The following is a 13,986-nucleotide window of genomic DNA, read 5'->3' as shown; positions in this document are numbered from 1 at the left end:
CTCTGTAACATGTGACTAGTCAAACATTAGCAAGGAAGGGCTCTCTTCCTCAAGTAGGGTCAGGTCTAGGTACTACGCATCCACATCTCTCCTTTGCATAGCTCTACGCGATCAGGCAAGAGAACCTGAGGAGAAGGAAGTGTACACTGCTAAACATTGGGCTGCAAGCTCTCCAGGCTACCAGCAGGCAGGTCCTGCTGCTAATACTCCTTTTTGGCATCAGGAGGTAGAAAGAACACCTGACGGGTGACAGCTTCCCTGCTCCTATGCTTTATAGGCATCTCCTTAAACTTGAGTGTGGGTTCTCGGAAGCACTGCAGAATCCTGCGGTGGAAAAGAGATCTTTCTATGTATTTGTCTAACAGCCTCTGATTTACTACATGCGAATGGCCAGGTATGCTGGTGTCCCGCCCTGTAAACTATCTATAGATCATCAGTAAAAAGACCTCATTTGAAGTTTTGGAACATTAAACAAAAAGCCTTTCTGATTCCTCCTTCCTCCCCAAAATGTGGTGTTTAATCAAATATTTTGTTTCAGACTGAGGAAAAAAAAAAGTCACTGTTAAACAGTCACTACTACCCTTCTAACACTTAGCTACATATGGTCTGAATATTCATCTCAGCAGATAGGCATGGTCCATAACTGAGTTTTCTAACTGGCTAAATCATTATAACGTCAGTTAAGTAAAACATACATTTAAAATACTGTAAAAACAGTTAATTGTATATATTTCAAGTAATAAATCATACTGTACCTATTCGAATTACATGGGCAACTATGTACAAATCTCTCTTCATGTCCTTGCTGCTGAGATCCTGACAGATTGGAAAAAAAACACCAAAAAGAGACATTAAAAAAGGAACACATTCCACTTCCAAAAGAAGTGCCTGCAAAACTCCCACAAACAACGATAAGTACAACACAGTGTTACTCTCCATTCACTTAGCTCGTGCATCTTTAAATAACAGAAAGTATTATTATTTCTAATTTACAGCCAGGAAATTTAAATTAAATTTAAACCCTCTGAGTTACCTCAGCTGCAACCACTGTGGCTTTCTTCACCCCATCCCCTGACGACAGGTCCCAGACCCATCCCTAACCCTCTTCCTTTGCTTCTGCTTTCCTTTTTTGGCTTCTGACTTATGAGCATAGAGTCTCAGGCTCACATGACAGCTTTAGAAAAAATCTGCAGCATGACTGTCAGAATTTAGATAAAACTTCAAGGGTGTTTTATTTTATGGGTGGATAGGTGCAATCCCTCAGAACAAGCAAAAGTCTGAAGAGGAAAAAAGGTAGGAGAGTCAGAGACATGGTTTATTTTAATGCTTTTGAACGTGCAGCTTTAAGCCTGTTTCATACGACATATGTTCATTACACTATGAAAGCAGCAAGGCAGTGTCTCAACCACACATAGAACCGACAGGTTTTATCTGTGTGAGTTGGTGAGAGCCAAGGGCAGCTATTTCATAGCTAACCTTCTTAAAAGTCCAAAAGCAGGGAAGGCTGCGTGTACGCTGCTGGCTGGAAATGCTCTCTGCTCCCTCTAACTGCCGAAACAAGCCAAGGGATTATTTGGGGAGCGTGGTAGCTGGAAAGGGCCACAGTTGGCTAAAAACATCCTCATGGTTTAAGTAGCACAGATGGTCACTGTTGTATTTAGTATGTTTAAAACAGTGATAGGGTATTGGAAAAACTAAGAAATAAACTCAGTTTTAAGATGAAGTAATTGCTTAGCAAAACACAGGACCTTAAGAGCTCCCAAAAGTTATTTTTACGGCAAGCAACTATATACATGGACGAAAACTGAGATTCCACATCCCAGAATAGCAGGTCAAAACTTTTAAAAATGAGCTTGAAGAAAAGCCAAAAAATGGGAAAAGAAGAATCTACAGAAGAGTAGAAGAAAAGCTGAAGCTAAGACAAAAAGGTATTCAACAAACAAGGTAGTCAACATGGATTCACTAAGGGGAAGTCGTGTCTGACTAATCTGATAGCATTCTATGATGAAGTGACCTGATGGGTGGATGAGGGGAGGGCAGTGGATGTTGTCTACCTTGACTTCAGCAAGGCTTTTGACAGTGTCTCTCACATCATCCTCACATGCAAGCTTAGGAAGTGCGGGCTAGATGAATGGACAGTGGGGTGGATTGAGAACTGGCTGACAGATAGAGGGTTGTGGTTACTGGTGCAGAGTCTAGTTGGAGGTCAGTAACGAGTGGTGCGCCTCAAGGGTCAGTACTGTTCAATATAGTCATCGATGATCTGGATGAAGGGATAGAGTGTACCATCAGCGAGTTTGCTGATGACACTAAACTGGGAGGAGTGGCTGACACACCAGAAGGCTGTGCTGCTTTACAGCGTGACCTGGGCAGGCTGGAGAGTTGGGCAGGGAGGAACCTAATGAAATTCAACAAGGGTCAATGTAGGGTACTGCATCTGGGGAGGAATAACCCCATGCAGCAGTACAGGTTGGGGGCTGACCTCCTGAAGAGCAGCTCTGTGGAAAGGGACCTGGGAGTCCTGGTGGACAACAGGATGACCATGAGCCAGCCATGTGTCCTGGCGGCCAAGAGGGCCAATGGCATCCTGGGGTGCATCAAAGAGTGTGGCCAGCAGGTCGAGAGAGGTCATCCTCCCCCTCTACTCTGCCCTGGTGAGGCCGCTTCTGGAGTACTGCATCCAGTTCTGGGCTCCCCAGTTCAAGAAAGACAGGGATCTGCTGGAGAGGGTCCAGCAAAGGGCTACAAAGATGATTGGGGGATTAGAACATCTTTCATATGAGGAAAGGCTGAGGGACTTAGGTCTCTTTAGTCTAGAGAAAAGAAGACTGAGGGGAGATCTTATTAATGCTTTCAAATACTTAAAGGGAGGATGCCAGAGGGATGGGAGGAGTCTTTTTTCAGTGGTGCCCATTGATAGGACGAGAGGTAATGGGCACAAGCTTGAACACAGGAAGTTCCATCTTAAAGTGAGGAGGAACTTCTTCACTTTGAGGGTAGTGGAGCACTGGAACAGGCTGCCCAGAGAGGTTGGGGAGTCTCCCACCCTGGAGACGTTCAAAACCCGCCTGGATGCTGTCCTGTGCAACCTGTTGTAGGTGACCCTGCTCGGGCACAGGGGTTGGACTAGATGATCTCCAGAGGTCCCTTCCAACCCTGACTATTCTGTGATTCTGTATTATTGACCCTGACAAATCTTTATTATTAAAGATAGTAAGTTAAGAAAACATGCCCAGAGTACTTGTCAATAATTCATTACTGTGGCATTTTGCATTCGCATGTTAGAAGCTGTCTTAATTGCAATTTCCTTGGCACGTCGTATTTTTTTCTGATAACATTATAAACAGAGATCAACTTCTAAGACATTCCTCCCCCACAATTTTTTTTTTTTTTTAAATTAGAGGAAAGATCTAAGAAACATCCTTCCTAAAAACATTAGCATTGTTCCACAAGCTTTCCTTATGTTACTAACCTCCAAAACAAGATTTTAAACCGCTAACATGGGCTGTGAGAATATTCATTCATGTTTCAGGCTGATGCAAAAAGGCTCCTTGTGCTCTACAGCAGCAGCTGTTGCCTCTCTTTCTCTCCCCACTCTAAGTACTATAATCTTATTGTTATGTACTGACTCCTGCCACGCAGCCTCCAAATTCTCCCCAAACACAAAGGGCATCACTTCAGTCATTTCTTGAGAAGGTCAACTGGAAACGTGAAATGATTAACGTGTTCTTCCTAAGAATGCGGGCAAGTGAGCGAAGCGTGTGCACATGTGAGAGAGACACATCCAAAAAGAAGGTTTTAAGCTGTATCACCGATCTTGACTTCACTCCTCCCCTTACACAGAAGCAATGGACATCACCTCACAGCATTCTAAAACATTTTTGTTTGTTTGTACAAAATGTTTTCAACATAAGGCATTTTAAAAACAGCTCTAGGGCTTTATCAATGACTTTACAAACAACTTGAGATGATAGCTGTGTGTTCATGTTTCTTCACTTTTTTCTTTCCTTTTCAATTGAATCAAGATATCCATCACAGTGGTAACAGTCACTTCTAATACGTACAGTTGTGTGAGGAAAACAACACTGGTGGATTCATCTACACACAAATGTAGCTTGGCCTTCTAATATTTTTTCTTTTTTAAATAAAATCAAAACTTTTGACAGCTGCCCTTTGAAAAAATAGCAAAAATCAACTGGGAAAAAAATCAGATTCAGGTGAAATCTTGTATTTTTCTTTTTTAAAAAACCACAACTAAGTGGTATTAAAACCACTGTAAAAGGAAATACTGCAACTTTTACATAAAGCGGGGAGGAAATTTTAGACTGCGGACATCTAAGTTCTGTCATTCCTAGTTTGAACCAAGTTAGTGAATTAAAAATCGTATTTTGCTGGAAGCTAAACCATGAACTTTAATTTATGCAGCAAATTTCTTTCCTGTGTGACTTGAGAAACCAAATCTCTACACCTGAGATTATGATGGCAACGCACGTAAACATGGAACTCCAGATTATAGTGACATACAGCACAATAAAATCCGGGCACAGTGACTGAGACCTAGGCATAAAGAGAATTTCCTCCAAGGAGAAGTTTCAGTCCCTTTCAAATAGCGTTATATTGCTAAATTACAGCAGGCAAGTCATAAATTCATGGCTGTATCTTCTCACTCCGTTTAAAAGGAGCACTGTATTTGCCTGGGCAGCATATGCAGAGTTGCAAATACGGTGTTTGGTATGCTTACCAGCTAGCAGATCGTCTCTCTCTGAAGCCAAAGACTTAAGCTATATAAATCTTCCTTCGCATTTTTTCTTCAAGTCTTATTTTGCTGCTGCGTGAATAAGGGAACATACTTTCTAGGCTTTCTTCATCACCTAACATACCAGCGTAGCATATGGTAGGCTTTATCTTGCATGTCTTGGAGAAACTGAAGTTCCACGATAAGAAGGGATTTGCCATAGTTTTAATCTCAGTAGTGCCTGATAATACATGCCAAAAAGCAAAAAAAAAAAACAAACTTGGGGGTAGTACTTAATGCTCTCAAGAGAAACAAATTTTTGAAAATACCTGTGATTTGACAGGGGGAATTTTATTATACTATCAGATTACCACTTCTAATTAACAGCAATTTAGAGAACTACTTTTTCAAAGGGCAGCTGTCAAAATATCAGAAAATGGTAGGGCATGCACATATTGATGGGTTCACACTTTAGTCGCTTTTCAACTTCACAAAAAAATACACTGTGTCACAGTCAAAAGACAAGAAATGTGGGCCCAGATGGCCTCGTATTTCATTTTGTACAGCAGAAGCTTTTTACAAGGGGAGGAATTCTTACTATGACAGGGACCGAACAATCAAAAACCCCAACCCCTGTGAGGAAGTCTTCAGATAATTTCTTTGCAGAGAATCCACACGCGTGACTTAGGACCCAGAAGAAGACAAACTATGTTTATTATTTGCTTCTGTGCAATATGAATAAATCAATTTCCAGAAAGGTGTTTTTAGCACTGCATCAACAGGGGGTTTATTGCCCACATCATTCTGAGCTTCTTAAGTAATACTGGTTGATAAACAAAATAATTCCATAATAATTCTAATTGCATGGCTTCTTAGAAAATCACCCCTGATTTCTTTTCCACTGTATCAGTATGGAAAAGAGTTACTCTATAATAATGTTCGGTTCTTTACAATGTTGGTTTCTATAAAGGTCTAATTGTATGTTAAAAAAATCCAACCTACCCTCAAACTAGTGGAATCAAGGATACCTCACTGCCCCTAATTAGTTACTTAAACAGCTTTACCAAATTCAGTTGCCAACACTGTAGGCCGCAGAGAGTAAAGTATTTAACAAGAATAGCAGGCTTATACTGGGCAGAAACGCTTTAATTCAGACACAGGGATGTTTCTGAAGCGTGCATAGGCTGAGGTTTGCTTGAGCGAGCTTTAATCTTCAGAGGAAGCAGTTTCTCACCTCTGGTATGATATGAGAGCAGATTAAAAAACAAAACCTAAGCGACTTTGATATCTTACACAAGGAGACAGCTGAACCCCTAGAAGCAACAGAGAGAGAAGGAAAAGACAGGGATACCTTGAATTATCTAAGATATGGGGCTTCTTGCCTCTGGGAAAAATTAGAGTTTTAGAAAGATATTGCGGGTGCGTGGGGAAGGTGAGGAAAGAAATAACTAGATTTAAAGGCAAGACACAAACTTGGGAACAAACCTGAAAATCACAGAACTATCTTTTTTTGGAATAATTTCATAATTAAGAAATTATGGTAAGACAGAACCATTGCAGATAAAATAGTTATTCAGAAAGCTATTATTTGTTGCACCTTTGCTACATACTTCGGAAAGTTCTTTGAATATATTGATGAAAAATACTGCATCAGAAATGCGCAATTTTTTGCACAGATAACAGGAATTATGACAACTGGGAAAATAGAGTATACATTCTGCCAGGAAGAGTGACAGGCAAGAAGTCTAAGCATCTCTGAGAGCTGATACTGAGGCAGCTTTGGTATTTTTGTCTAGTTAAACAGAATAGCAGCTCGGGAGTGATCTCTGGTCAGCAGGATGGGTGCTATAGAGCGGCACGTGCCTGTGATACTCGGGGCCAGTCTCTTTCAGACTAGGCTGGCCCCATTCATAATATGCAGCAGGTCTCTTCTGGAACTATGTTATGCTCCTGGCTGTAACATATTGTTATTCCTTTTGTATTTTTCAAACCGTGTAAAGACTGGTTTGCAGGTCACCAGAGCAAAACCGTTTCATGCTGTTCACAACACAGTGTGAAACACAGTTGCTGCATGACCCCGAGTACTGTGGCATCAGTGTAGATGGGGAAGTTTGATGGTGAAAATCTTTAAAAACGACGAACCTCAGAAGCCAGAAAGTGCCAAATTTGATATTAACCACTCTGTGCTGCCTTTTGAGAATAATCCCGAGAGCAAGTCTTAATCCTATACTCAACCTTTTTGCATGATCCAGACACCAGTACTGCAGCTGGCTCTCCCTCACCTCCCTTCTCTTAGAAGAGAGATCCTGGGTTTGGAGTTACCAACAGTGGAGACATCAGTGCCAATGGTAACACTGAGACACCGTTACCTCTGCTGATATTTAATCAGCTGGTAGCACCTCACTGGTACCAAAACCAGAACTGCTACTGATGTCAGCATCAATATCGGTGCTAATTTTGGATTGCCCTGCATCTCATATCCAGAAGGAGGCAGAACTAAACATCCTACGTCTGGCTAGATATGCTCTGTTCCTAAAGAGGAGAAACTCAGCTACCTTAACGGAGAAAAGGGAATGGTGCTGCAGACCACGCCTATTTCAGCATCTGGCACTGCTTGACCTTAAATGGTTTTATCGCCAGGATTAAAGCCTATGCCAAAGTTGTCTGCCATCTTTTTTCTTCAGTGGAGGTAAAAATACTTCTGTCACAGAGATTCTAGCATATGCGCTAGCTAAAGGTGAGTCACGATGGAAGGTGTTTATCACACTTGGGATCTGAAATTCCTTACAGTTATTCTGTGATGAGCTGTTAAGTTTTGGTGTCTCTAGATTTCCATGTTCTTTCTGAGAAGTGACAGATAAAATCATGGTCTGACACATGATTCTGGGGCAATTTTTAACAGAATTTAGGACCAGTGCAGACTGGATATTAAAGCCTGAGTGTTTTGAAACTACTTTTTTTGGCATAACCAAAACCATAAAAACATGAACGCAGTTAGGTGAGACGTGAATCTGAAGAATTAAAAGGAAGTAAATCTTAGCTGGCTATTTCACTCCCAACTGAGGTATCATCTGGTAGGAGCCACAGATAGATATTACTTTTCCTGTCTTTCTGGCACAGATGGTTAAAGACTGCTGGTACAGTTGGTCGCATCTGCTTTGCGTCAGGACGGGATAGCTATTTGCACAGACTTGCTGTAGGAACTCAGCGAGTCACAGCGTTTCCTTCATTACAACCAACTTTCTGCAGCATAACTTGGCTGCTGCTTCTGCAGCACATCCCAGCCTTTCTGTTCCACCACACACACTGTGGTGCCCACCTGGGAGGCAACTGCTGCACCAGCTACCTGGGGCTGCTACACAGACTCTTGAGTGGGCCACGACAAAGATCTGCTTGAAGAATTCTCTGTTTGTCTGTGTGCGTGTGTGTGGTGGTGTAGCTGTTTTCCTGTCTTCAATTCTGAAAAAAGTGCCTTGCTTTATGTTCAGGCCAATGCAGCTTTTTCCTGTGCCCTGTTATCTAAGAGCATAGTACGTGCAAGGAAAATACTCAAAATTTCAAACCATAAGCAGGAGCAAATGCACTTAAAAGGAAGTACTTCAGAATATTTACTTAACTGTAAAAATAATTTAGATGTACGTCCACTCTCTTATGTTACCATTTAATTATAAACATAACAAAACTTAGTAACAGCTTCCACTCTACTCAACATCTTGGAAAGGAAGAATTGTTTTCCCCTCAGGGTGACTACATCTACAATCATACTACTGTAAGGGAAGAAGTAAGGGAAGAAGAAAGGGAACAGACACGTACTGTGAAAAGTGCACACATTCGATCTATCTTCTCTGGGTTCCTGGGGCCTCCATTCTTGTTTAACCTCACCATAAACCTCTCACTAAAAAACAAACAATATTAAAAAAATAAACAAGAGTTTCATGTACACACTTCAACATAAAAATACAGGTAGATTTTTTTTAAAAAAGTGCACTAGGTATTATATTTTTTTTTAATTCCTGAAACATATGAAACAGTACTCACTGATATGGATAAAATTACATGGAATAGCATAGAAGACTTCTAATAGCAAGTACTCTGCATGTGAAAACATTATGATGATGCATATTCATGATGCAGTAACATCAGAATAATGTGAGTATATGAAGCACAGGATTCGAACACATCACGACTACTTCAGGCAAAGGCTAAGGTACACTTGCTGAGGCGTACACTGCCTTTGGTAAAACGGAGTTCATTAAAATCCACTCAAAACTAAAAGTAATAAAAATACCAATTAAGCAATCTCCGTCAACAGGTACTATTTATAGAAGCAATATACTAATTCAAACACATTAAGATTCAATTGACAGAACTGCTTATCAGTCAAATTAAACAGACTTTTATCAGCAAAACCAGCGTATGTAGCTAGACTGCAAAAGAAATACTATGTGTGGTAAGCCATGAACATTGACAGTATTTCTTAAGACAGACAGAGAATTTACGTATACAAATAAATTATATGAGTAAGAGTAATTTAGTCACTCGACGTGTGACAACACACTAAGTATTGACCAGAATGTTCTTCCTCCAGATTCATATGAATAAAGCAAGAGCACATCATTAAATCTTCTAGTTACATTTCCATTATCACATATCCTTTTCCTTTGACTGTATCAACTCTAGTTACCTTTATTTGACTAAAACGCGTTTTGCAGCATATTATCCACTGTTGGTCTGAAAAATCTGAAAACACAGAGTACGCACTACTTCCTTTGGTAGCTGGCTCCAACAGGCTACTCATCCCTCCTGTTAAACCGCATGGGTTAACAGCAGCTTGGGAATGTCTGGTTTCGGTGCTTAGCCACTGCTCTTTTTTACACTTTCTTCTGTATGTTAGAGAGCCCTTTAGAAAAGCTGATTTCTTACAGGGTAGTCATATCGGTCATTAAATATATTAAGCAATCAAATACCTCTCCAAACAAGTAAGCAATTTAACACCATTAAATTCACGAAAGAGTGCTGGAATTGTTTTATAGAACTTACCCATAGTGCAATTTTTCAACACCATTTCACGAACAGTTCTAAAAATGTAAGTTTGTAACAGTCTAGTACTGGTACCACCTACACCATAAATACAAATACAGACGTATGTGTATTTCACACATATGAAATAAAGTCCCTATGAATCCTAACTGTATTTATCAAACATCACATATTAGCCTTTTCACTACAGTATTACTCTGCAAGTTCATTTGCAGTAACCTGACCATTATAAATACCGATACAGTTTCTGAATTGCTACTTTTGTCGGAAGGGCCCCTAATTCTGTAAGCATGACTCTCATGTCCTGTTATATACCTTTGTGTGTTTATTTGATTAAGTTTATCTTGCTAAGCAATCCAGACCATGCTCTCTGGCTGTTTCACTCTCCTTGTTACTCACTATTACTCTAATCTCTAAGTATCCCACAACCTCAATCAGCGATAATTAATTTGCAACAGATGCTTATAACCTCAGAGATTGTTAACGTGCCCCAAAGAAACCCACAAGCAACAGGTATTTGATGATTCTTTACCTACAACTACTTACTGAGATGTCAACCAGTAAGTTAAGAATGTTTTAGCAAACGGTTCAATGACATGGTATAATCTAACCTTTTAGTAAGAATTTTAGGATGTATTAAGTGGAGTGCAATATAATATTACAAGTGCAGTACATTATACTAACAGTTACACTACAACAACATTATGTCTTCATATTTACCTCTACCTACCTAATACACAAATCACAAAAAATAAAGACCTATTTTCAATAAAAACACATTAATTACTTTCTTAACTTTTATCATTAACTCAGCCCAGCCCATTATTTTACTGGTAACTGATTAAGGGTGTGAAAACAGCCAGCAGCACGCAGTGCAAGCAGGGGGCCCACAGCGGGTGCTGCCCCCAGCCGTTTGCCTCAGCCCTTTGCTGCTGCTGCAGAAGGGCCACATAAACAGGAACCCCACCGATACCTGAACGACTACACTGTAGAACTCTAAATATGAACATCACCTGAAGCAGGGGTTAGCTTAGCAGCAGTTCCAGTTGCTGGCTCTCCCTACTCAACGAATTGCAGAAGGGGAGCAGGGCGGTTACAGTGACGCCCACAGGTAAGCTCTGGTTAATACAGGGAATAAACCAGAAGATAACTAAATTTACCATCGATTTCCAAACAGGAATCATGCTTTATATCATTAAAAATATGTAGCAATTTAAAGAGATGTCAACTCATAGCCATTTTCTTTTTAAGCCGCAGCAATTAACATCAGTATTTCCAATGCCTTCATAAACACTGCTTAGGGAGACTTTAATTCTAATAAGTCCACTTAATTTTAATCCCTGAATCAGTTTAATTGTAAAATCTTTCATTTAGAAAGATTAGGAGGTAACATACATTTCATTTCTGTTAAAAGTATAATTTGTAAAACGTGTCTCCTTCCATAAAAAAAGGAAAATTCTTTAAAGAAAACAAACATGACCTACAGAGCTACAAAAGTTGCTTTGATAAAATAAACATCAGTCCTCTTTAAAACTGAACTTGTAACAACAATAATTAAATGATTGTAGTTTAGTTATTAAATGTAAATTTGCCAACACCCTCTACTAGTAAACTGAAAAATAATTACTATGCCTTACGCATTATTAACGATGTCCCATTTTTAAGGATAAGAGTATAAAATGGATCAATACTACTCAAACAAGATCTCTGGCAAACTATTTGTTCACTTCTGCTGCTGGGAACATAATCTGGCCACCAAACAGGGGTACAACAGATGAACACAAAGCTAACATGTGCAGCCCAGGATCAGGAGGAAGCCAGGCAACAAGCAGCCTGCCAGTTGAAGATTATGAATGGTATAAATCACATCTGCAGGGAAATATGTATTCACTGGTGAAGATGTCCATCCAAAAATCAAAGTGTAAAGTCAAATCTGGTTCACTCATATTTGATTGCAAATCCCTGGAAGTACCCTATGTAATAAACACCTGGAATACCCTTGCCTTCATTACGATGGGCAGATCAAGGCTGGTTCTCTTAATTCAGAGGATGACTGACGTTTTGAAGGGAAAACAAACCACTAGCAGAGCACCAAGCTCTTCTGCAAGATGAAAAGTTATTTATAGAAAGGGAAAAGAGAAATTTGAAAATGTACTGCCGACTAAGAGTATTTTCAAATTCTGCGATGAAAATACAGGAAATCCAGTATTATAGAAGATACTGGTCCACATATAAAGATATACCAAGTTGAGGGCAAAAATACACAAATGGTAATAACGGCCCTCCATATGAAATGTCCATCCTACCCTACTATTCTGTCTCCAACAATGTCCAGTACTGGATAATTAGGGAAAAAAAATGCAAGAATACAGAAAGCATACAGTAATACTCTGCTGATACGTACTATCACCTTACACCAAAGCGAAGCTCAAGAATAGCAGCAGTATCTTTTTGAGTTTAATAGTCCGGGATATATCGAACCCAGAAAAATATTCAGGCTGCCATGCTTAAAAAATTCTGACTACCATTTACAGGCTTACTATTAGAGAATGAACTTTATAGTTATTTATAATATATGTATGTACCATACAAATGCATATATATGCATTATATAACATAAGAATCTAAGAATTAAAACTCATTAAATTGAAGTTCTTCAAGAAATAACGTTACAACTGCTCTTTTACCTCCATTGATCTCAAGAATAATGTTACATATTATATTTTAAATCTCCAGTAAGTTTTATATTTTTGAACTTCCAACACAGGTTTTCTTTGAAAAATTATTTCAGTACTAATGAGCATTTCATTTTCATAACTGAAGTTGAATACAATACTGTATGCCACAAAACTCTGTTCAGGCTCTCCCTCTGACAATGGCAGAGAAGGGACTGTCAGGTCTTTGAGCCGAGATGTCTATTTATACGTGATTCATTACCAAAAGTTGTATTGCTTAGTCTGCTTTCAAAACATCCAAAGAGATATTCTGGAGGCTCATTTGATAGCCTCTTGCAAGGCTTTACTCCATGAACAAGTGGAAATCTTTTAAAATTTGCAATTCACCCTTTTTCTTGTTATAGCCACAAAGAAAATCTGATTTCTTTCCCCATATTCCAGTGCTTTTCAAGAACTGAAGCAGACCACCATCTTTTTCACCCGCCTATTCATCAATTGTTCCCTTATTCCAGCAATACCTCAGTAACAACCTTTAAATTCCTTTAATTCCCAGTCTTCCCTTGAGTCCTCTTGAGCTTGTGTCACTAAATAATTAAGGGGACTTTGAGGCAACCGCAGCATTTGAGAACTGTGGAACATGAAGAGGCATTCTGTCAGAGGAGAGATCCACTGACAGGACAAGGAGAAAGAAAAGACAGCAGTGCTAATAGGCAATCTTAAAAGACTAAGCCACCTCAAGTTCTTCCACCTTTCCTTGCAGGTCATTTCTCCTAAACTAACACTTTTGTTTCTCATCTCCAGAATTTCTCTAATCTTCGGCATTACTGTTCAAGAACAGTTTACAGAAATTAGTCTAAATATTCCACTAGGGTCTCACTCGTGCTGATAATGTTAGTATATCCTGGAATGGGACTTGAACCTTTTTACAGTGTTGACCCATATTATGAACTAGTTAGTCAGATGCTCCTCATTTTACAACTGCAAATTTATTTCTATGTCAAAGGAAAGCAGGAAGAATAACCCTGTTTGCAATGATCTGAAGATCCATTGCCTTCAGCTATCATTATAGCTCTTTTTTTAGACAAAGATACACACATTCAAGGTCAAGAAATTTAACGGGAATTCAGTCACTTAATTTCTTTTTTTGGGAGCTACTTCCTTTGAAGGAGTTCAGTCTTCAGTGTGTCTGTTCCTTGAGCTTATTTTCTGCACAAAGACAAGAGCATGCATAAAATCTATACAACATTAAAGTCCAGTTTAGCAAGACCAAATTTTCAAATCTGAGTAAACTCCATATGGAAGTAACTGCCCTAGTTTGCATGCATTAAGCATTATTCTAACTGACTATGCTCTAATTGCTTAAAGAAAACAGACACATGCTACTCTGCTAAAATCCCCTCAAATTATAATTGCCAAATGAGTGGTAGAAATTAAGTACGGGGAGATAGTGAGTATTTGATGCAGTCTGACTGCTTGATCAGACTACTGCCAAAAAGAACCCCATTTATTTTCAGCTATTCTGAAAATACACCGAAA

The 13,986-nt window shown here is 39.4% G+C and overlaps 1 protein-coding gene across 1 annotated transcript in view; it reads right to left on the bottom strand.

The window, feature by feature from the left end:
- Window positions 1-13,986, bottom strand: part of DOCK3 (dedicator of cytokinesis 3) — a gene marked incomplete at both ends in the record, with an annotated part of 218,058 nt that overhangs the window by 96,943 nt on the left and 107,129 nt on the right. Inside the window, 2 exon segments of the mRNA XM_082487547.1 lie at window positions 756-816; window positions 8,549-8,630. Coding sequence (XP_082343673.1) covers window positions 756-816; window positions 8,549-8,630 — 143 coding nt within the window.

Source organism: Vanellus vanellus, assembly GCF_965231255.1.
Source record: "Vanellus vanellus genome assembly, chromosome: 9".
NCBI classification, from domain to species: Eukaryota; Metazoa; Chordata; class Aves; order Charadriiformes; family Charadriidae; genus Vanellus; species Vanellus vanellus.
The sequence above is the reverse complement of the archived record's forward strand: the minus strand, read 5'-3'. Positions and strand labels throughout refer to the sequence as shown.